General features: G+C 65.8%; 7 protein-coding genes across 7 annotated transcripts; 1 reads left to right on the forward strand and 6 right to left on the reverse strand.

Moving 5' to 3' along the window:
• Window positions 1-788: 788 nt before the first annotated feature.
• On the reverse strand, window positions 789-3,100 carry PFL1_04023 (uncharacterized protein; the record flags this gene model as incomplete). The annotated part of the gene is made up of 3 exons (XM_007881547.1): window positions 789-2,326; window positions 2,424-2,782; window positions 2,898-3,100. 3 exons carry the CDS (start codon window positions 3,098-3,100, stop codon window positions 789-791), a joined length of 2,100 nt encoding a protein of 699 aa, XP_007879738.1.
• Window positions 3,101-3,632: 532 nt separating this feature from the next.
• Window positions 3,633-5,316, forward strand: PFL1_04024 (uncharacterized protein; the record flags this gene model as incomplete). The annotated part of the gene is made up of 3 exons (XM_007881548.1): window positions 3,633-4,116; window positions 4,229-4,617; window positions 4,786-5,316. The coding sequence occupies 3 exons, from the start codon at window positions 3,633-3,635 to the stop codon at window positions 5,314-5,316; spliced, it is 1,404 nt and encodes a 467-aa protein (XP_007879739.1).
• Window positions 5,317-5,817: 501 nt separating this feature from the next.
• On the reverse strand, window positions 5,818-6,996 carry PFL1_04025 (uncharacterized protein; the record flags this gene model as incomplete). Its single annotated transcript, XM_007881549.1, has 5 exons — window positions 5,818-5,892; window positions 6,028-6,354; window positions 6,529-6,656; window positions 6,796-6,806; window positions 6,968-6,996. The coding sequence occupies 5 exons, from the start codon at window positions 6,994-6,996 to the stop codon at window positions 5,818-5,820; spliced, it is 570 nt and encodes a 189-aa protein (XP_007879740.1).
• Window positions 6,997-7,869: 873 nt separating this feature from the next.
• On the reverse strand, window positions 7,870-11,198 carry PFL1_04026 (uncharacterized protein; the record flags this gene model as incomplete). Its single annotated transcript, XM_007881550.1, has 3 exons — window positions 7,870-9,431; window positions 9,570-10,455; window positions 10,602-11,198. The coding sequence occupies 3 exons, from the start codon at window positions 11,196-11,198 to the stop codon at window positions 7,870-7,872; spliced, it is 3,045 nt and encodes a 1,014-aa protein (XP_007879741.1).
• Window positions 11,199-12,744: 1,546 nt separating this feature from the next.
• Window positions 12,745-14,101, reverse strand: PFL1_04027 (uncharacterized protein; the record flags this gene model as incomplete). The annotated part of the gene is made up of 4 exons (XM_007881551.1): window positions 12,745-13,156; window positions 13,265-13,379; window positions 13,508-13,699; window positions 14,035-14,101. The coding sequence occupies 4 exons, from the start codon at window positions 14,099-14,101 to the stop codon at window positions 12,745-12,747; spliced, it is 786 nt and encodes a 261-aa protein (XP_007879742.1).
• Window positions 14,102-17,051: 2,950 nt separating this feature from the next.
• Window positions 17,052-18,104, reverse strand: PFL1_04028 (uncharacterized protein; the record flags this gene model as incomplete). Its single annotated transcript, XM_007881552.1, has 4 exons — window positions 17,052-17,096; window positions 17,218-17,742; window positions 17,848-17,885; window positions 18,053-18,104. The coding sequence occupies 4 exons, from the start codon at window positions 18,102-18,104 to the stop codon at window positions 17,052-17,054; spliced, it is 660 nt and encodes a 219-aa protein (XP_007879743.1).
• Window positions 18,105-19,352: 1,248 nt separating this feature from the next.
• On the reverse strand, window positions 19,353-21,979 carry PFL1_04029 (uncharacterized protein; the record flags this gene model as incomplete). Its single annotated transcript, XM_007881553.1, has 3 exons — window positions 19,353-19,820; window positions 19,929-21,635; window positions 21,788-21,979. The coding sequence occupies 3 exons, from the start codon at window positions 21,977-21,979 to the stop codon at window positions 19,353-19,355; spliced, it is 2,367 nt and encodes a 788-aa protein (XP_007879744.1).
• Window positions 21,980-22,436: the final 457 nt, after the last annotated feature.

Here is a 22,436-nt window from a genome sequence, read left to right on the forward strand (position 1 = left end):
GCTTTGGGCGACGTGGGAGCGGCAGGTTATAAGGCGTCGATGAGCCCGGTGGCGACGGAAGGGCCTCATTACTCTGCGTCGGCGCTGAGGTTGGGTTCGCTTCCGGGGCGCTAGATGCCGACATGAAGGGCGGATCCCCGAACAAGGAGACGATTGTTGCCTCGTCGCAGAGCCTTCATCTTGTCGCCTTCGATTGCTGCCCGTCCAGGACAACGACGAACGTGCAGAAGGGCGATCTGTAACGGGCAATGCGTGGAGGGCCGACGCGCCACCCCAGCCGAGCACGTCGACCCCGATGGCAACAGTTGGAAGGGCATGGCTGCCCCCCCTGGTGGATACCGGCCACTCGTCTCTCTTTCTGACTTTGACCCTCGAGCAGGCACGACGCCCTGCGCAGTGCCCGTCAAGCATCTGGGACGGTACTCTCCATCCCCCCGTCGCACCCGTTTTGCTCGCTGTTCCTAGACGTTGGGCGTCGACAATGCCGAGGTAGGGCGGATGCCGCGTGGGACGATGCCCGCGCTCCGGTCGCAGCGTTGAAATGCCACGGCAGTTGAGGCCCCCCATCGTCGGGGCGCAATCGTTGCTGACTTGCAACAGGCCGAGGTGGGGGTCGCCGACGACACCCCAATTTGCTGAAGGCCGTGCAAAGGGCCGACGTACGCTGGACGCTAGAGGCGTGCGTGTCGATGTAGATTGCTGCGGTCGATTCCCTCACAACGCTCGACGCTTCATCGCGCCCTCGGAGGCCGCAAAAAGACCGGGGCGATGCAAGAGAGACAGCGACCTCAGCTCGCCGTGTCGGCGACGATGACGACGATCTCATCGCCGCTTCCGATGCCGTACCACAGCAGGTCCTTGGAGAGGTCATCGAGTTCGACGACCAGCCTGCCGCTGCCCGGTGTGGAAGCATGGTGCGAGTCGTCGGCACCGCTTAGGACGGCCCAGAGGGACTGGACCTGGGTGGGACGCGCCGAGACGGCCTTAGCCAGCTTGATCTTGGCCAGCCGCAGCGGCGTCGACGAGATGAGCTTGACGGGTCGGGCGGCACCGTCCCCGCCGTCACCGGCGACGGGCGTTGCTTCTTGGCCTCCATTCTGGCGGGGCTCTTCGGCGCTCCGCGTGACCCGCACCTCGACCAGCTTCGCCTTGAGCGTTCCTTTTGCCGCGCCGGAGTCGGACGCTGTCCTCGTTGCCGTGGTCGCAGTCGGCTCGGCGACTCCGCTTTGCCCGACTTCGATTGACTGGCGCTCGACGGATCGGCTTGCGACTTGTTCCGCATCGGGGCTGAATCTGCGCTTGAGCTCGTCGTACCGCGGGAACACAAGCCGCTTCTGATCCATGGTCAAAGCGACGGCCTCCTCGTCTACTGCCACTCCGCCATTGGGCTCTTGACTGTTGCCTAGAGGGCCCTGCGCTTTTAAGCCTAAGCTGGAAGCAGCCGCGACGCCCCGCGTCGTCAGGCGGCTCCCGTCGTCGACTTTGCCAAAGACGTAGAGCTCTGCATCCCGCCGCTCCCTGGCCGTCACGGGTGTGCGGTCGAGAGTCTCTAGGCCGGCCAGGCGTGCAACGGCAATGGCGCGGAAGTCGTGCGCAGCAAACGAGCTGACCAGCGGCGAAACATGGCGGTCAGGCTGAGCCGGATCGGCCCCATCTCCTGCCTCGTTCAGAGGGATGAGGTTGAGGCTGAAGCCGCTGCCCTGGTGTCGATCCCCAGCAGCGTCGCTAGCTGGACCCTTGGCGCGGGTGCAGTCGGAAGGGAACCAGCTCTCGAGGTTGTCGAGGTCCTCCCAGGTCGCGATCGGATTCCTGCAAAGGCCAACGTGCTTGAGCCTGCGGAGCACGGGGCCGGCCTTGTAGCGCGGGATGGCAGCGATGAGATTGCGGGTGAGGTAGAGATTCTCAAGGGCTGGAAGGGGGGCGAGCGCGGCGACGACGTCGTCCCAGGAGCAGAGCAGATTGTCCTCGAGGATGAGGGTGTGAAGGTTGGGAAGGCGCCCTGCCCCATCGGTCGGCGTTGCGGAGTCGCCGCGGGAGGCGGCCAGAGAGGTGAGCCGATTCTGGCCGAGCTGCAGCAGCTCGAGGGAGGGCAGGGCAGGCGCGAGGGCGAGCATCTCGTCCCAGGCGATCATGGTGCCGTCGAGCCGGAGGTCCTTGATGCTCGCAAAGGCGGCGGCCCAGCGCGTTGGCGGCGAAGGTCGGGGCACGGGAGCGAGGCGGACAAAGTTGAGGATGAGGCAATCTAGCCGGTCGAGTTCGGCTGCGATGGTGGCTACCTGGTCCCAGTCTGGCAGAAGCGACATTGACAGATCGAGCCATTGGATATCTGGAGTGATGAAGGGGGTTTCGGCCAAGGCGACGGCAAGTTGTCGGTGAGTGAGCGCATGTTGCCGGGCTTGCCCGCCTGGCGTCCGACTACTCACTGGGACAGGTGCTGCGTATGGAGCCCGGCAGCTCGCCGAGCCGGGGATCGATTGCGAGCGCGACGGCTTGGACTTCTTCGTTTGCTGCCGAGCCGCGCAGCGCCTTCCAGCCTCCGAGGCCGACCTGGCGGAGGCGGTCGAGGCGTGCGGTCCGCTGTATGACGCCGTGCATGTTGGGAGCCTCTATTTCGATTTCGGCCAGGTTCCTGCGCGAGTAGTGGTGCTGCTGCTTGGACGGCGCGCTGCCGTCGCCGGTCGAGGGCGAGGAGAGGTACTTTGCCCGGAGCGCCTGGAGGAACGAGGAGCCGTAGGATAGCTTGGACGCGGTCGGGCGGAGGAAGGAGCCGCTGCCTGGCACTCTGAGGAGCGACGAGGGCCCAACGGCGGCGACACAGGCCGTCAGCGAGCGGCGGAGGATCAGTGGGCGAAGCGGAAGGGGGGGATTTCGCGGTCAGGGTGGCGGGCGCTGCTCACCTGACGTTGAAGTAGCTGGTTCCGTCGCTGGCTACGCCGTCGTGCTTGCCCCTGGTCGGGTCGTCCCATTCGATGCCTAGCCAGATGCCGTCGGTGGGCGGGACGCTTCCGACATATCGGATGGTGCCGCGGTGGGCGCCCACCGATACCCGGCGCCCGACGACGGCATCGCCGGTGGTGGAAGCGTCAGCTTGGCGCTTCATTGAATCAAAGAGTCGGTCCGATGCCGACAAGAGGGCGCCGTGGTAGATTCAGTCAGAGCGCGCAAGATGGGCGAGTGACGAAGAGAAAGGCAGAGAGGCAGAGAGGCAGAAGGGGGGGCCATAAGGGTTCAGCTAGGAAGAAGCAATGGCCCGCCTCCGGCAGTCGGAAGTCGACGTGGGCGGCGGTCTGTGCAGGGGCTGGCGGCAGTGGCTGGGCTGGGATTTGTGTGGAGACAGGAGCCTGCAGCCAGCCCGCGGCCCGCTTGCTTGCTGACTTGGCCGCGGGCAGCAGGCGCAGCAGCCTAAGAGGTAGGCTTGGCTGCCCTCCGCCACCTCTTCCCGCCAGCCCGTCCGCCTGTGTCCACTTCCTCTCCCTCCCCCCCTCCTCTCTCTCCACAGCGCCGACCCATGGCGTCCCACTCCATCATTGACACCGCCAGTCCGCCACTCAGGACGACAGCACCACCCGCACTCGCGCAACCAACAGCGCCGCGACCCCAACCAGCCTAGACGGCCGTGGTCAACGCCCACCATGTCCTACCCGCCGCCCCTGATCGCCTCGACCCTGCTAGCCACACCCTCACCCTCGGCCTTTGCCTCGGCCTCGGCGACGCCTTCTCCGCCCTATCCCAACCTCCCCGTCCCCGTCCCAGATGTCGACTCCAACTCGTGCCGCCTCCTCGGGCCGTTTGCCCTGTTCGTGCAGCTGGCCATGGGCCTCCTCGTCCTCGCCTCGCTCGTCTACAAGCGACACAAGGAACGCCCCAAGCGGAAATGGAAGATCTGGCTCCTCGACATCACAAAGCAAATGCTCGGACAGATGTTTGTCCACGTCCTCAACGTCGCATTCAGCGAGGGCGGAAGCGGAGGCGGAGGCGGCGGCGGCACAGAGACCCACGCCGGCAGCCTCGGCGGCGTGGCAGGTGCCGCCGCCCTCGACGCACCGCCAAGAAAGGCCGAGGGGAGGAACCCATGCAGCCTCTACTTTCTAAACGTCCTCATCGACACCACTCTCGGTGAGTGACGGCCCAGGCTGCGCAGACCAAACCTGCAGCGTGCTCCAGCTGACCCGCTGCCACCGTCCTTCTGCCGCCTCGGTCCTCTCCGCCCCGCCCCGCCCACCGCCAGGTGTCTTTATCATCTATACGCTCCTCTCCCTCCTCACCCACATCCTCACCGATGTCCTGCGGCTACGCGGCTTCGTCTCGGGCCAGTACAGCGACCGCCCCATCGCTCCCGCGTCGGCGTCTGGCTCCCAGCAGCAGCACCAGCAGCAGCAGATACCCACCACGAGGCGCGGGCGCACCGCGCGGCCGCGGCTGTCGTACTGGGCAAAGCAGCTGGCCGTCTACCTCTTCGTCCTGCTCCTCATGAAGCTCTCGGTGCTCGTCATCCTCGCCGTGTTCCCCTTTCTCATCGACATGGGCAGCTGGCTCCTCAAGCTCTTTGGCAGCCACAAGGACGCCCAGGTCCTCTTTAGCATGGCCCTCTTCCCGCTCGCCATGAATGTGCTGCAGGTGAGTCTCCCGTCGCCCCTCGCCCGTCGCCCGCCGCCCGCCGCTCTGTGCTGCAGCGCCTTTGTTCGACGGAGTGGCCACACATGCAGCGGCGCAATCCGACAACGTCCGCTGACCTCGAGATGCACCACTCCCGCACTCCCGTCCCCGCCTACCCGCCGCGCCCAGTTCTGGCTGATCGACTCGCTGCTGCGGCACAACCCGACGACATCAAAGTACGCCCAGGTGCCGTCGGAACCAACATCGATGCACGAACCACACGGTCCATCATCCTCGTCGCCGCCGCCGCCATCGCAGGCTGGGGCGAGGCAGCGGCACCTTCGGCGAGGCGGCGGCCGCGGCGGCGTCGACGACGATCCGGAGCGGCAGGATACGGGGCCGATCCACCTGATTGGCGACGACGACGAGAGCGACGAGAGCGATGGCGAGGACGGCGACAGTCGGGATGCGGCGTCGTCGTTCGACTACCGCGGCCACGACGCGGGGAAACCGTCGGCGTCGGCGTCAGCGTCGGCATCGATGTCGGCAAGCCGCGACGGGCGTCAACCGTCTTCTCACGACGTGGACGCGGACGAGGACGAGGCCGAGGATGGGTATGCCTACCCGCCCGCCGAGATGCGCCCTTCGGCATCTCGGTCGCGCTCCGTCTCGCCCCGCCTGGTCGATGTCCACCAGCCCGCGCAACGGGGTCCCGCCTAGCCCAGCCCAGCCTAGCCTAGCCTCGCAGCGCACCACAGCGCTCGACCGGGCCGTCTCGCTGCCTTCACATCACAGCCCATCTCCACCCATCACGGCATCACCTTCTCGCGGCGCACCAGGCAGCCGCAGGGTCCAAGTACGCCGCCTGCGCAGGCCGACTCGCGCGTCCTCTGCACCATCATCGGCCGGTTGGCATGATACAACTCGAGCTGGCATTTTTTCGAGGAGGAGGGGCCATGACCACGGCCACCCCCCTTTCAGTGCGAGCGCAGCACTGGCACATGGACAAGGGCTTGCTCGGCATCCCGCTGCGTACGTCGGGCCTCGTGGATTGGATGAGATGCCACGAGCATCCCGGCAGCCAAAGCAGCACCACTCTAGATGGGCACAGCGGTCGGCGCACGGGCGGACGGATGGTTCGTCGGCCAGCCCCAGCCCACCGCTCCACGAGGCCTACTCGGCTCGCCTCGACTCGACATGGTTCGCCCCACGCGTCGCCCTTTAGGCGGTGATGGGGGCGCCGGCGGTGGGAGGCGCAGCGGCGACCGTCTGGGCCTCGGGGCAGTCGCGGGCGATCTGTGCGGCGGCGACGTACCGAAGTTTTCGTTTGTAATCAAATAGAGAAAAGAGAGTAGTTCAAGGGTCAGGGATTGTCTGCTCGAGGTCCGTCTGACGAGCGTCGTCGCGGGACGGATTGAATGGGGAACTCACGTGTCCGACCTTGCTGCAGTTGTAGCAAGTCTTTGGCTTCCTGGCGACGACGGCGGGGGCGATGACGTGGCCGCCGATGGCAGCGCCGAGGGGAGCCTTGCAGTCGCGCGCAAAGTGGTTGAGGCCGTTGCAGCGGTGGCACCTGACGGGCGGGCGGCCACCGACGGCGGCGAGGGCGGCGGGCGCAACGATCCCACCAGCGGCGGCGGCCGTGGGGCAGTTGCGGGAAATGTGGCCGACGCCGCCGCAGGTGTAGCAGGCGTTGGAGCGGGAGCGGGCGGCCTGAGCGGCCAGCGTGGGGCAGTCGGCCTTGATGTGGCCCTTGCCCTGCAGAGCCGAGCGGCGACGGGGAGCAGCAGAAGGGAAGGCAGTTGTGACGAGGTGCAGGAACGGAGCGAAGGGGAGAGGGCGAAGACAAGGGCAACGGTCTGTCAGCGACCACCGAATGGAGCTCGAGCAGGGAAGGCAGGGAGCTTCAAGAATGCGGTGCCCGTCACTCACGCCGCAGCCGTAGCACTGCTTGCTGTCGGCAGTCCTGGGAGCCTCGCAGGCGGAGCTCTCGTGGCCAGCCTCGAGGCAGTTGAAGCACCTGCGCTCGCTAAACGAGCAGTTCTCCGCTAGGTGTCCCACTGGCGATTGCGAGCAAGGAGGGGTCAAGGAGGGGGGGACCAGAGCGGCGAGCGTCAGTTGCGATGGTGTTCAAGACGGGGTCCGGCTCGAGGTGCAGCTCGAAAGTCCGTGTGGCCTCGGGCGGTCGAGTGCACTCACGCTGTCCGCAGCTACGGGGCGGGCGGTGAGTCGAGACAAGGGAGGAGCAGAGCAGGGCAGGGCAGGGCAGTCAGGACATCAGTGTCGGCCAGATGAGACCAAGGCAGCGACGTCGAGCAAGAAAGTACAGCCGCAGCCTCGTACGGCGGCGAACACGACAGGCAAGACTCACACGTAGCAGCCGCGTCGACGAAAAGCCATTTTGTGAGGGTTTTTCCTGGTTTCCGTTGCTTGCGTTGCCTGTACGCTTGCCTGGGTCGATGTTCGGCAGCGGTGGCAATGGCGAAGGGAGCGATGGGCACTCAGAGTGATCAGCAGGGGAGGCAGAGGATCGGTGGAATGGGATGCGAGCCCGACGGGCGACAACTCACCAGTTCGACGCTGCTGCTGCTGCTGCTGCTGCTTCTTCGACGTCGTTCTGCTGCTTCTTCAACGACCTTCTTATCAGACTCTCCAACCGCGTGAGATGGGTCCAGGAGAGAAGAATACAGAGGATCAGATGCGTTGAGAGGTTGGTGGTGGTGGTGGTGGTGGACGAAGACGAGCAGCAGGAGGGTTAGCCGGGGTTGGGCCGCGGACTGGCCGGCCACGCCCAGCTTGCTCGCTCGCCTGCCCTGGCCAGCTCAATCAAGCCGGGCAAAGCCAAGCCAAGCCCGAGGGCCCGCCTCCCTCCCTCTCCCCCAACTTGGCGCCGGCGGCGGCGGCGGGGGCGGAGGCGGCGCGCGGAAGTCGAAATTTGGGCTCGTCGGCCCTGGACCGAGGCAGAGGCCCGTCCGTCCGTCTGTCCGCCGTCGACCTCTCTGGGCCGTCCGCCACACACGACACCCTGCACGCCACCCGCCACCTCAAACGCCCGATCGGGCCGCGTATCTCAAAATCGGGTCAAGCAAGGCACACTTCTCTTGCCCTCTCGCTCTCGCTCTCGCGATCTCGCTCTCGCTCACTCGGTCTTTCTGCCTCTCTCGGTGCGGTGACCCGCCCCGCCAACCTCGGTCTCTATCGTGGTCTGGCGGGCGGCGCTGGATCCGCATTCCGCCCTCGACATTCGGCCCCCCAAAGCGCCGTCAGGCCGCGCTACAGCTTCTCCTGGTCCACGCCGAGCGCCGACACGAGGATGCGCAGCAGCTCGGCCGACACGAGGTCGTTTGTGGTGCGCACCGTCAGCCGGGCCAGCTTGGCCTCGCGGTTGGGCTCGAGGCGCAGCAGGCAGCCCACCTTGCCCGCCTCGGACATGTGCAGCACGCCCGCCGCCACCACATTGACCGGGTTGCCGTCGATGCCCTCGAGCACCTCGAGCCGCGCCGACGCAATCACCTTGCGGTGCCGCTGCACGTCGACGTCGCCGCTCGCCCCGAGCCGGAAGCTGAAGATCTTCTGCGCCTCGCGCGGCGCGCCACCGATCTGCTTCCACCGCTCGAAAAAGTCGGCCGACGACAGCCGCACCGGCTCGATAAACTTGGTCGTCAGCACGGGCAGCCGCAGGTGCAGCTCCTGCAGCGACCCCGCCAGGTACGAGACGTGCAGCAGCGGCGCGAGCGTGAAGTGGTCCTTGCACTGCACGTGCACCACCTGCTGCACCTGCGTCATGGCCTCGAGCACGTTGGTCGGGATCTTTGGCAGCGTCACGGCCAGCGCCTCGGGCTCCTGCGACCGTATCGAGATGGTAAACGACTTGAAGTTGGCCGAGATCTTGTTGCCAAAGAAGAGCGCCAGCCGCCCCTGGTGGCCGCGCCACTCGCTCTTGAGCCCAATCTGCAGCTGCGCGTCCTCGTACAGCACCCCTTCGCCCGTAAAGCACAGCCGCTGGAAGTTCTTGTCGGCGCCCGGGCTCAGCGTCGGTGTCGCGGGCGCTGGCGCTGGCGACGGTGATGGAGACGGCGACGGCGAGGGCGACGGTCTCCCCAGCAGCGAGGTTGACGCCGACGCCTCGTCTCCGATGAGCGGCTGGCCGGGCGAGATGCCGTCATCTGCCGCGATCGCCGCGAGGCCGGCGCCGGTGCCGGCGAGACCCGACGTGGCTCCGCTGCTGAGGTCCAGCCCCTCGAGGTCGCCGATCAGGTCGCCCTGGGACTCGGAGCCTGCCCCTGCTCCTGCTCCCGCGCCCGCTCCGGCCATCAGGTCCGGCCTCGACGCGGAGCGGATCACGGTCGCCGCCGGCCCGCCCGTCGGCATGGCGCCGCCGTTGGCCTTGCCCTTCTTGAGGCTCTCCTGCCGCGCCTGGTCGCGGTCGCGGTTGGCCTCCTTGCCCCCGATGATCCAGGTCCGCTTGTCGCCCGTGTCGCTGTGCTTTTTCTGCAGACGGCTGAGTAGCAGCGACGACTTTTCCGCGAACGGCGGCATCTCGTCGCACACGGCCTGGAGCAGGTCGTCGGTCGGCAGCTCGGCCAGCGCCACGTACTCGCACGCCCGCTGCTGCAGCTCGGCGTCGAGCACGTGGCGGTAGCGGTTGAGCACGTAGAGGATCTGCTCGCGAATCTCGGGAAACAGGTTGAGCCACTTGATGTACGTCGACAGCAGCAGCGCCCGCGTCGGCTGCGAGCAGAGGTGCGAGCGCGAGTGGAGCGTGTGGAACTGCTCAATCGGGCTGGCGCCCGCCTCGTTGGCGATCAGGTGCCCAAACTCGCCCAGGATGTAGCCTGCGGGGGTGCGCGAAGGGAAGCCAGACAGCCACGTGGTCAGCATCACGTCGTCCTCTGTCGACGGCGGCAATGGCCGCGGCTGGCTGCCCTCTCGCTCGCTCCGTTGCGTTGCGCTGCGCTGCCCCGCCTACTCACCTCCGACCTTGATCATGTTTTCATGGCACGAGGGCGACTTGAGGTGCTCGAGGACGCGCCGCGCCGCATACTCCTGGACATCCTCGTTGTTGAGCACGATCTGGATGACTCGGTACCACACCTCGTCGCTGACGTGGTCGCCAGCGGAGCTGAGGAGCCGGAGGATGGTGTCGACGTACCAGTTGTACTCGGTGGCGAACTTTTCGGTGAGGATGGCAATCTTGAGCACCATTTCCTCGCGAAGCGCGTAGTCTGCGACCTGCATGTACTTGAGCAGCTCGGCGACGATGACTTTGGCGTTGGTGACGTCGCACATGCTGTACAGCAAATCGAGCCCGCGCCTGCGGACGCTGATGTCCTTGTCCTTGAGCGAGAGGATGATGGTGTTCTGGTGCATCTTGATGGGCTCGAGGCTGTCGGCGTAGGCGGCGAGGTGGGCCATGGTGTCGAGGCCGAGGTAGCGGACGTTTGTCTCGCGCGAGAGGATGAAGCGGCCCAGCAGCACCGACGCCTTGGCGACAATGGGCGACTCGGTGTCGAGCTGGATGGCCAGGTTGATGGCCTCGAAGAGCACCGCGTTCTGGGCGTTGTTGTGCTGCACGTTCTTGGGCGTGTCCTGCGACTTGTTGATGATGGTGTCGAGCACGCTCTGGATCGTCGACATGAGCGTCGGGTCGTCCGAGGGCGGGTAGTACTGGAGAAGCCGCAGCAGCTTGACCTGGAGCCAGGGGATGGGGATCTTGTAGTAGACGTACTCGCTGCTGTACTCGTCCTCGACGACAATCTTGTGCAGCCGGCTGACGGCGCGCTGGTACGACGCGTGGAACGCGTCCGGGTGGTCCTGGGCCATGGTCATGACCAGGCTGGTCACCGCCAGCGCAACTCCCTAGTGCCGGAACGAGGAGCGGTAGGCGCAGCAGGAAGAGCGGAAACACGGGCGGCAGGGGAGAGATGGGAGGGGGGCGATAGACGGCAGTCATCAGCTCGCGGTGCTCCACGGGCACGGGCAACAAGGGCGTTCCGTGCACCCACCAAGTTGTCGTCGTCCATGATGGCGATGATCCTCGACGCCCACTCCTCTGCGGGGATCACCTCGGGGTGCTTGCGGTAGAGGCGGAGGAGGGTGAGAGCGGCCTTTTTCTTGACAAAGCTCTTGGACGTGGGCGAGATGAGGAGGCGGTGGACGTCGTCGGCGAGGGCCTCGGCCATCTCCTGTCCGCCAATGTTGGCGATGGCGTGGAGCGCGAGGCAGTTGTTGACCTCGTTGATCTCGTCGAGGTCCTTGCGGATCGAGTTGACGACGAGGCGGACCAGGTCCGAGTTCTCGTCCATCAGGAGCGTGATGGCGAGGTAGCCGATCTGCTTTTCCGAGTACTTCGGGCTGGCGATGAGGTTGACGGCCTCCATGTGGCCGATGTCGACCTGGTAGCCCAGGATGTAGGTAAAGACAATCTTGGAGAGATACTTTTTCTTCTGGTAACCGTCGAGCGAGCCCTCCTTGAACTTTTGGCGGATGTGGGCCATTTCCTTGTTGATGCGCTTCTCCTCGAGCTCGCGGACGCGGCAGGCGCGCAGGTCGGCGATGTACTGCGTCAGGCCCTTCATCGAAGAGGTGCTGTTGGACGTCATGGTGGGCAGAGGGGGCCGTCGCCCGGCGTCGTGGCGCTAATGCAGGGCGGTTCGGATCGGATTGTGTCGATTTGAGGTGCGAAGGGGGGGCGAGTGCGAGTGCGAGTGCGAGTGCGAGTGCGAGCGCCAGTCAAGACGGAGGCTCGAGATGAGTTGAGAGGAGAGCTGGGCGCGACGACGGCGGGATCAGCTGGCGCAGAGCTTCAGGCCGGCCGGCTGACACGTCGATGGCGCTCAAGCGGGTTGGCGAACGAGCTGACGAGCTGACGAGCTGACGAGCTGACGAGCTGACGAGCTGACGAGCGGGCGAGCGGGCGAGCGAGCAGGGAGGAGAAGAAGCGTCCGTGGCCTGGCGAATGCGGCGAGCGATGGTAGACAAGAGGCCTGGTTTCGAGTGACGGCCAGCTGAGCACGAGATTGAGGATGCAGCGGGCGAGCGGGCGAGCGGGTATCTTTTGGGTACTGGTCAGACTGGCTGGCCTCGGCGCGAACAGGCAATTGGTGTAAGGTGTTGCAGGTCGAGCTGGCCTTGGGCGTGGTCGGCGATGTTACTGCGCAGCCTGGCCTGGATCGGCACGGATGAGAAGCACGGGGTCGTGGAATCAAGGCTTGCAAGGCTGCCGCTGCTGAGGATGAAGAGCGCAACGCAACACGACGGTGGTGGTGATGGTGGTGATGATGGTGGCGGTGATATTGAGCCAGGCGCGAGCGAGGGTCAAGGAAGGTCTAGGACGCGATGCGCCTCCGCTGCCAGGCCAGGCCGAGAAGGCGCACCTCGGCCGGCCCGGTAGGTCAGGCCTCTGGCCAGTCGGCAGGCCAGCCAAGTCAAGCCAACCAGGCAGCCCCCCTCTGCCGTTCTCTGCCTGGCCTCCATGCGTGGGTCCGTGCCACCGCCGCTGCCCCCTCTAATCGACCCCAGCCTGGGCTGAGGAGCCTGCCTGCCTGCCTCTCCGCGAGCGCGTCTGGCCCTCCTCGAACGGCTCGCCACCCGCAACGCTCATCTTCCACCATCCTCATCCATGCCCTCGACACACATGTCCGCGCCTCTGGCAGCCTTGGTCGCTCGCTGGCCTCGCTCGCTCAACTCGTGGGGCTGGAATCTACCGTGGCATTCGGCCTCATCGTCGCTCATCGTCGTCCTCCTCGCCGCTCCTCGTCGCTCCGCCTCGAGCTCGGACCCCATCCTCTCCCTCTCTCCTTGAGCTGCTTGCTACGCTACAACCTGTGCCCGCTCGCTCGTGGAGGCCTCCCGTCACGTCCCTCCGCCTCTCCAGTCGTGCAGAAACCCGGTGCGAATGTGCAGGTGAGAGCTAGGAAGACGGAAAGGACCAAGCAGGAGGGGGGGTGAAAACGAGACTGGGGGGGACAACAAGAGCCGAGGCAAGGCGACAAGAGATGGCGAAAAGAGGGGCGCAAATAGGAACGCCTCCCTGCGGAAAAGAGAGGGTGCGAAAGGGGACGCAAGGGAGGGAGCATAGCATGCCCGGCCGGACTGTATACCTTCGCACTTCGTCGGTCGTTGGGTTTTCGCTGCCGCCGCTGCTGCTTAGGCGGCCTCCTCGCCCTTGCTCTCGGCGGCGGGCGCGTCGGCCGGCGCGGCCTCGGCCGGCTTCTCCGAGTCCTGCATGTCCGAGGTCCAGAGGGTGAGGTTGTCGCGCAGCAGCTGCATGATGAGCGTCGAGTCCTTGTAGCTCTCCTCGGACAGCGTGTCGAGCTCGGCAATGGCGTCGTCGAACGCCTGCTTGGCCAGGTGGCACGCGCGGTCGGGGCTGTTGAGGATCTCGTAGTAGAAGACCGAAAAGTTGAGCGCGAGGCCGAGGCGGATCGGGTGCGTCGGGGGCAGCTCAGTGACGGCAACGTCCGAGGCGGCCTTGTAGGCCTCGAGCGACTTGTCGGCCGAGTCCTTGCGCTTGTCGCCAGTGGCAAACTCGGCGAGGTAACGGTGGTAGTCGCCCTTCCTGCAGAGGCAGACGCGCGCGGTCAAGTGGGGAGAGAAGCGAAGGGGGCGCAACGTCAGCGGCCGGCATCGATCAAGAGGAAGAGTGGCAAGGGCGAGGATGACGCACATCTTGTGGTAGAAGACCTTGCTCTCGCCCGAGGCGGCCGAGGGGATGAGGTGCTTGTCCAGGACGTCGAGAATGTCCTCGCAGATCTGGGCGAGCTCAGCCTCGATCTTCTCGCCTGTCGAGACGAAATCGGGGAAGGGGAGAGGAGGGGGAACATGGTAGATGCGGCGGGCACAGGTCAGCAACCGAGACATTTCTCGCCAAGACCGACGCCGAAACAGCCAGGGCCGTGCTCGGACTCACGGTAAGTCTTGATCATGGTGACCTGGGCCTCGTTGCCCTTGGACTCCTCCTTCTGCTCGATCGACGAGACGATGCGCCACGAGGCGCGGCGGGCGCCGATAACGTTCTTGTAAGCGACCGAGAGGAGGTTGCGCTCCTCGACGGTGAGCTCCTGGTCGGACGAAGCGACGCGCTTCATGTTCTCGACCATCTCTGCGGTGGGCACGCAGCATCGGCATGGAGGCAGGAGGGACAGGCTTGGAGCGTCAGCTGCTGAAAATGCATCGATCGGTTGTCGGCCCGCAAAATGTGAAGGGCGGCTCCATCACGGCTCGATAGATAGATCCTCTCGCCGTCATCCTCGCACGGCATCCACCGTGACCAGCGCTTCCATCCGCCTTATCGCCGTGCCCCTCGACGGCGAGCGCGACGGGAGCGCGTCTTCTCGGCCCAGCCTTGGTCCCCGGCCCTGTTCGAGTCCGCCCAATATGCGTGCCTCTCCTTGAGCAGCTCCTGCTTCTGCGAGGCGCGCCGTCTCGATGACTCACCCTCGTAGCGCTCAGCCTGCTCGGCGAGCTTGGCAAGGTAGACGGAGTCCTCGCGCGATTCGGGCATTGTGAAGTAGGGTCGGTGGGGTGGCTGGGTGTTTCTGAAAGAGGAAAAGGCTGTGGGAGAAGGGTCGGATGTCGGTGATCGGTCGGAGCGAGCGGATGGCGAGAGGCGATGGTCGAGCGCGGTTGAGGAAGCGAGGCGATCGTGCACGGAAGCAGAGCGGAAAGGGAAGCGAGCAGGTTCGGCGCGAGGTGTCGAAGGGGGAGAGGACAAGCAAGGAGGGCAGCAAGGACGAGGTCAGTGACAAGTCCCTATCGGAGAGGGGCGGCAAAAAGCAAAGACACGGCGCATTCAACGAAGCAACGGTACGCCAGGATCGCTGGCCCAGCAAAAGCAGCCGTGCGACAGGTTCGCCAGGAGCCGAGCTGGCCAGTGACTGCCTGCGGCCGACGGCAATGGCAAAGACGGCGGCGACGCGACGTCGCGGGCGCTTCCACCGCGAGGCGATGAAGCCGCGCTCTGATCTGGCGAGCAAATGACTACGTCGTGGGGTGACCTGCAAGTCGCTGGTGGTCTGGCGAGACAACGACGGCGATGGCGGCGAGGAATAAGACGCCGCCTGAGTGCCGCCGATCGTCCAACGCCCGTCCGGGTGGCGCCCAGATGCCGACAACGAAGCAATGCTGTCGATGGCCGGTGATGTCGGGGCGGTCCCCTCAAGAGCCGCGAAGGACGAGGCACGGGTGGATGCGAGGATGCAGCGACATGTCCCGGCCGAGGCAGGCAGGAGCGGCCGGCGGACGGGCGGGCAGGCGGGATGTCGGTCGACCTTTCAAACGCCTCTTTCCACCCGTCTGCCCACGCTCCTCGAAGGGGCGCGGCGGTGCGATGGAAGGGCAGTGTCGATCCGGACGCGGCGGCGGTGCCGGCGGCGAAACTCACCCGAAGCGGTAGGGATCGAAAGAAGGTGCAGAGGAGAGTGCTGGGTGGGTGGGTGGGTGGTGGTGGTGGTGCGAAGTGGTGATGGTGGTGAAAGAGGAGAGAGCGAGGCAGAGATATGGGGTCGGGCGAGAGGGCGACAGGGCGGACGGGCGGGCCTAGGCAGAGAGGGGAGAGGCGGACGGGCGGACGGACGGGCGGGCGGGCTGGCGGGCTGGCGGGCGACGACAAACACGCAAACGCACACACACACACACACGCAGCGCACGCACCGCCTCCTCCGCCCACCGACCGTCCGCCTGGCCGACCGCCTGCGAGCCTCGAAGCCAGAAGCACAGAGAAGGTCAAAGGGGCCGAGACCAGCCAGGCGAGGGCAGGCGCGGGCGCTGGGCTTGCGTCGGGCTAAGGGCCGGCAGTCAGTCTGGAGGGGCCAACGACGACGAGGTCCGGGCTAGGCGGCGTAGGACCCCTGCCGCGTCGCATTCCCGTCGACGTAAGCGCGCCACCCGCCCCTTTGGCCTGCTCGCTGGGGTGGTCTCGAGCCTCCTGGCACCGGGGCGGGCACGCGTCCCTCGACAGCCTCAGCTTGGGCGCGATCCCTCGCACCAGCCGCCTCTGAGCAGGTCAGCTCAGGCCCAGCCAACACCGGCCGTCTTCGCTGCTTCCCTCTCCTCTCCCCGAGCCGACGCAGAGGACAGCGGCGTCGGGGCAGCTCCTGCCTGCGGCGCTAGGCCGCCAGCCGGCCTGGCCCTGACTTTGGCCAGGCAAGGGGCGGCCAGGCCAAGTCCACGTCGAGGCGGGCGAGCGCGCGCGCTTCACGCAAGGCCAGGCCAGGCCAGGCCAGCCCGACAGGCCAGCAGGCGGCCCCTGCGTCGTCCGCTCGTCAGCAGCATCGAGAACTGAAGAGCCAGAGCCAGCGCGGCGGCGCCACTCTTTCCATCGATACGGTCGCTGACCGGCGGGGCTGGCTGGCAGGCTTGCACCGCCTGTCTGCGGCCCGCCACCTGGTGTCGGGAGCCAGAACGACGGACGGTCGGTCGACGGGCGGGCGGGGTCGGGCGACGACGTCTTCGGTGTCAGCCCAGCCCAGCCTGGGCCTGCAGCAGGCCGCCGCCCGCCACAGTCGCATCGCAGGCAGGCAGGCTCGGAAGAAGCAGGCAGGCGAGGCAGGGCAGGATGCGCTCTGCGATCGCGCACAGGGCAGGGCAGGGAGGGCGAGCAAGTAGGCAGGCAGGCAGGCAAGGTGGTCAGAGCGCAGCACTTCGCCTCGATACTGCGTCGGGCTAAGGTCGCGCAGCCGGTGGGTATCGCGCGGCAAACGCCATGTGGCAACAGCGACGGCGGGCCCTCGAACAAACCCTGGACCCACGTCTCGAAAAACGGAGGAGGTGGACAGAAACTCGTCGCACTTTTCGCCCCCGCTTCCTCGTCGCCCGGCCTGCTCTCGTCGCGGCAGCTCTCGTCGCGGCAGCCAGCGACCTCGATTCGTGCGGGAACCACGGAGCCCTCGCTCACAAGCTCGCCCGATTTCTCAGGCAGGCCTGGCCCGATACGGGCCTCGATTCACCCTCGAAACGAGGCGACGCCCGAGGCTGACCGGCCTGTCCAGCAACGCACGCACGCACGCACGCACGCCCCTCGGTCCAGCCAGGGCGCATTCAGGCTCGGCGCACCCCAGTCGTGTGAGAGCATCTCTGCGATCGATCTTCGGTAGAATCGCCCTGGTTTTGCATGCGGGGATCGCGGGCGTGTGGTGGGAAGGGTGCGGTTCGATCGTAGACGGGGGATCAGGCGGAAGTGGAGCGAGCGAGCGAGCGGCGATGCGGGCGGGGACAGGCGAGGCGAATGCGTTGGATGAGGTATTGAGAAGGGCCGGGCTAGGGCGCAGCGCCGTGTAGGACCAAACAAAAAAGGGGAGAGGTGGGACAAGGTATGGCTCTCAGGCGACGGATATCAAGTGAGAGGAGGGGGAGAGAAACAGGAACGGGACAAGGGCACAGAACAGCGGGTTCCGAGACGCTGGAGCGGGCCCGGAACCGGCTGGCGCGAGGGAGAGGATGTCCGCACGCGCCGCTCAGAGGTCACCGTCGTCCTCGTCGGGCAGGGGAGCGGCGGCAGCCTGCAGAGAGCAAGGCGAAGCAGAAAGAGGGGCGAGAGGACGAGGTCAGCACGGGCTGTGGGACGAAGAAGGGGGGAGCCGGAAGCTGTGCCGAAACGGTCGACGTCGCGACGATACTCACAGCCTGGAGCTCGGCGTTGTACTGGGCCATGAGCTGCTCGTCGACCTGGACCTCCGGCGGGGCGAGGGCGGGGGCGGCGGCGAACTCGAGCGTCGGGTTGCCGACGAGCTTGCGCGCCAGCCACAGGAAGGGCTTCTCGAAGTTGTAGTTGGACTTGGCCGAGATCTCAAAGTACTGGAGGTTCTTCTTGCGGTGGAAGGTGACTGCGCCGGTCTTGACCTTGCGCTCCTTGACGTCGACCTTGTTGCCGCAGAGGACGATGGGGATGTTCTCGCAGACGCGCTCGAGGTCGCGGTGCCAGTTGGGGACGTTCTTGTAGGTGATGCGCGAGGTGACGTCAAACATGATGATGCCGCACTGGCCCTGGATGTAGTAGCCGTCGCGCAGGCCACCAAACTTCTCCTGGCCGGCCGTGTCCCACACGTTGAAGCAGATGGTGCCAAAGTTGGTGTGGAACTGGAGCGGGTGGACCTCGACTCCGAGCGTGGCAATGTACTTCTTCTCAAACTCGCCCGTCAGGTGGCGCTGAGAGAGGGAGGGAAAGAGGGAGAGGCAGGGCGGGTGGGACTTGGGTCAGCATCGCTCCGGCCGGGGCCCAACGCCACCGCATGAGTCTGCATCGCCACTCACCTTGACGAAGGTCGTCTTGCCGGTACCACCATCGCCGACTGAGCGGGCGTGCATCGAGAGGAGGGCATCGCGAGGAAAAAGCCGATCAGCAAAACATGCCCGCGTGGTGATGGATGAATGCAGCCCGTTTGCGCCACCCGGCGGCCAGCCGGGCCAGGCACTCTGCAGCAACGGCCGAAGGAGAAGAAGACCAGGCGACGCTCACCGAGGACGAGCTTGAAGTTGGGGATGTTCTGGCCGGACTGCTCAGCGGACATTTTGAAGGATACGATGCGGTTGCGATCGAAAGGGGGATGTTGGTGTGGGTGTGGGTCGGTGGTGGTGGTGGAGACGAAAGGCGGTGCGGGAGGGGCGAGCCAGACCAAGGTGCAAAGTCGGGCGCGGGGCGGAGGGGAGAGCAACACACCAACCCCAAGCAGCCTGTGCGCCTCTCGGTCTGCTTTGGCTGGGCGGTCTGCCTGGAGGCAGGCGCCAGGCGGCGGGGCGAGGGCGAGGGCGAGCGAAAAAATTTGAGACGCACGTCAAATTCGATCGAAGCGATTCGCGGCGGCGTCGCCGATTGAAAGGCGCCCTGCTGGCAGCGCACCCCGCCGAGATCGAGTTGGAATCTTTTCGTCGCAGCCAGCACGATCGCCCCGTGCGAGCCCGCCAATTTGAATGAGATCCCAACTCCACCTCGCCTCTCTCTCCCTTTGCCGCCTGCGCGACGGAGGGGGGAACGATCACGCTCTCCCCTCGGTGGCTCAGTTGGCGGGATGCAGAGTAGCGAGCCTCGTCGTCAAGTGGCCGGCCAAGGTCGAGCTTCAGCACGGTCCATGCTCACCCCGCCGTGCCATGTCAGCGACGACGACCGTGACAGCGACCGCAGAGACGAGAGATGATGTCGATGACGAGGGGCTGGGCCGAGGGCGGTTCTGGCGTGCCCAGCGCGTGAGGCTCGGGCGAGGCAGGCACGCAGGCGGGCCAGGGTTTCTTCTCGGCTCGATCACAGCTGCATCCCGATCCGGGCTCCCCGACCTCGCTGCCCCGATGTGGAACGACGGGCGGGCGAGCGCGGGTCGACGACGTCGCGGCGCCTCGACCACGACGCCATCCGCTTGGCTTTGCGCCAGGCCACGCCAGGCCGCGCTTGCACACTGATCCCTGCCTGGTACGCTCGAGGGATCAGCTGGTCAGCCAGGCAAATGCGCGCGATCGTGAGTAGTATATTGCCATTACTGTCAAGTGTGCCGTCAAGGTGTCGGCACAAATCCGTAACATACGCGCGCCGTAGCGCCCTTCCCCTGCTCCTTTGGCCATCGATGGGCATCGACCCGCTGGTTTGTCGTCTGGATGCTGATGCGGCCCGCTGCCAGGCCGCCCCTCTGCTTGTCTCGATGCGGCTGCGGCCCTCTGTTGGCCCGCCACCCTGCTCGTCATGACACTCTGGCGCACAACGCCAGCTCGTGTGCCCTGCCCCCGCTGACGGTGTCGTTGCTAGCGCCCGCGCCGCAACACCTGCGCGCTCAGCCTCGAGGCACCTTCGACAAGCCCTCGTTGATCGTCCGAGCGACGAGGTTGTCGTCCTCCTCCTTCATCCTGCGGCTGGCGCTGTAGAGGCGCTCGACGAGCTCCTTGATGAGCGCGTCGGTCTGCTCGTCGGCAAGGCGTGCGCGCTCGGCGGCGGCCGCGGCGGCGGCAGCGGCTTCGGCCTCGGTCTCGGCGCCTGCTTCGCCCGCCTCAGTCTCGCCGTCTCCTTCGTCCGCCTCGGTCTCGGCCTCCTCGAGCTCGAACTCCACGTCGAGCTCTGCCGATCTCTGCTCTGCCACGGTGTGCCGCGAGATCTTGGAGGCCTCTTCTGGGAGCCGAGCGCAGTCCGACATCGTGCGGGCCAAGTAGCTCAGCAGCTTCCGGCACCTGTCCACCTCGCCGACGGCATGTTCGCCCGGATATTTGGGGTCCAGGCGCGGGTCGTCGAAGCGGCTCGTTAGGAACTGTGAGCCGAGTGCCGGGTCGAGTCGTCCGATCGTCCGCCGCAGCAATGCATCGCTGAGGTCAGTTCCACCCTCGAAACTTCGATCAGGATGTCGCCTGGTACTCACATCGGCAAAGGTGGCTGGGTCCTCTCCCATCTTGAAGCCGCGGGAGTCACGGCCCATTTGCCTCCAGCGCACGGAGCGCTTGATGCGCTTGAGTCCGTCGAAGCAAAGCTCGAGGTCACAGAGGTCCATCCTGTCGACGAGCTCGTATACAAGCACGAGGAGCGCGCTCTCGATGTCGTCGAACGAGTCCAAGCGCTTCAGAGAGGACAAGATGTGACGGTGGGCCGAGGCCAAAGCGGTAAAGCCCAGCGTGCGGCTGTTGCTATAGGCCTTTCTTGGCCAGAACTGGCGGGTGCCGCTGAAGAACAAACGACGGTCGCGCTCGCCGATCGGCATCGTGCGATCGCCTGTCCAGCTCTCGCCAAAGTCGATGAGCAGCACCAGCTGCGGGCGCAACTCGGCGGCCAGATTGGGGTCGAGCAGCTGCTCCTCGTATCCGTGGGGCAGAGCAGCCAACGCTCGGATGTTTCCGGGCGAGATGTCGGCGTGGATGATGTTGGCCGGGCGGCAGACAAAGTAGATGACCTCGATGACGTTGGCGATCAACGCCGGCAGCATCCACAAGGGCCGCTCTGCCAAGGCCGAGCTCGGCACGAACTTGGTCAGCGTCGCTGTAGGCTGGCGCCGCTGCGAGGTCGAAAAGGTGAAGAGGCCGTTGCTGAGGTCAACGACGAAAGGCACCACGTCCTCACCCAGCTCGTCGCTTGTTCCGCCTGGCCGCGGCGGCCCCGCGGTCTGAGGATACGCCAGCTTCAGCCGGCCGAGGTCCGCGTCCTGGGTCGACTGCCAAAGGATGCCGTGTGCGATGAGCATGGGGATCCCCCGGTAGCAACGCTCTCGCATCGTGCGGAGCGCGTCGGACGTCGAGAGCAGGTCGGCTCGGCGGTGCTCGTCGAGCAGACGAAGCGCATCGCCTTCGGCGGACCACTCGCACTCCTGCAGCTGCGAGATCTTGATGATCGCGGGGATGTGGAGGCCGGCGTTGGCGTCGTCGACGTCCTCGACCGCGGCGAAGACCCTGGCAACGCTCGTGATGCGGTGCGAGACCGAGTGCTTCTGCCAAAACTCGTACGGCCAACTGGTGACCTCGTCCGACCCGGTCGCGGGCCCCGGCGGGCACTGGAGCGTGATGGCGCGGTACTTTGGCTGAGCACCGGGTTCCTCGTCTTGGCCGTTGCGCAGAAAGATGCGGCCCAGCGCGCGGACGTCGATCTGGCGCTGGTAGCGTCGGAAGCCATTCCACTCATCGAGGCAGATCGAGTGGAACAGAAGGATCGTACGGTAGAGCTTCTGAGGTTCCTCGTCGATGTTGTATGAGGCGATCTTCGTGATGTGGTCGCCGTCGACCCGGAACACGTCGGCTTGGCTCCGCTGGAGCGTCATGGCGTAAATGGAGAGGAACCCCGGGGTGGCACCGATGACCGAGACGACGTACTTCATCAGCTGAGAGACGGTGTCGAGGTGCGTGTCCTGCTGCTCGTCCGACGCAGAGCTGCTGCGGGGCCTCTTGGGAGGGTTCGCCTTGAACTCGATGATGGCCCGTGCATGGCGCTTTGCATCGTCCTCGCCCTCGCGGACGACGACCAGGTCGGGGCGGATCTTGCCGTCCCATTGCTTCTTCTCGCCCTCCTTCTTGTCCTCGACGTGCGACAGTGCCTTGCCTTTGACGCGCGGCTGGGGTTTGTCCTTGTCCTGCTGGGTTTTGTCCTGGAGCGTGCGACCGTCAGGGGGGGAACACATCAAAGCAAGAGTGCGGTAGACGAGAGATGGCGTGAGCTTGTCAACAGCCAGGACGGATGTGCGCAGATCCGCATCACCTAGCAGATTCGAGGGCCCAGTCAGCGTGCCCGAAGACTCACCACGGTAGAATCGCTCGTGTTCCAGAACTTTGGGCGACCCTGGCAGCCACTGTGGTCGCCTTCTCCGTTTGCCGCGGCGGTTGCAGCTCGAGAGGCAATGTCCTCGTCGATAGGCAATGTCCTCGTCGATGACGGCGGCGAGGCCTTGAAAGGCCGCAACGAGGTTTGACTCTGAGCCTCCGACACAGTCATAGAGCGGATGGTTGTGCCAGTGGCCGTCGCTTCCGAAGACGGTCGGCGGCACCCGAGGCGTTTTGGGATGCTTGGGCCCTTTTTTCCTCGACGAAGGGGGCTCGCGCTTGCAGGATTCGGTGCCGTCGCAGCAGTGTATGCTCATCACCCACCACTTCTTGGCGGGCATCCTCGGGTCAGATCTTGTTACGTTGTGGAAAAAGCGAGCCTTGAAGTGCGTCTGTCGGCCACTGGGCGCGACGAGGTTGGCGTGTGAGCCGTGTTGGTAGATCGACTTGTACTTGATCTGCGGCGGCGAGGCGCCAGGATCAAAGGACTGGCCGGGCGCGATCTCAAAGAGGGCCGAGTAAGGGAGCAGTTGGGTGGCGAGATTGAACCGTGTCGTGGCCAAGGAGCGGATGGGCGCTAGCGAGACGAGGATGTCCTTCATGTTGAAGCTCGAATCGACGGACGAAGC

Source organism: Pseudozyma flocculosa (genome assembly GCF_000417875.1).
Source record: "Pseudozyma flocculosa PF-1 unplaced genomic scaffold scaffold00013, whole genome shotgun sequence".
NCBI lineage: Eukaryota > Fungi > Basidiomycota > Ustilaginomycetes > Ustilaginales > Ustilaginaceae > Pseudozyma > Pseudozyma flocculosa.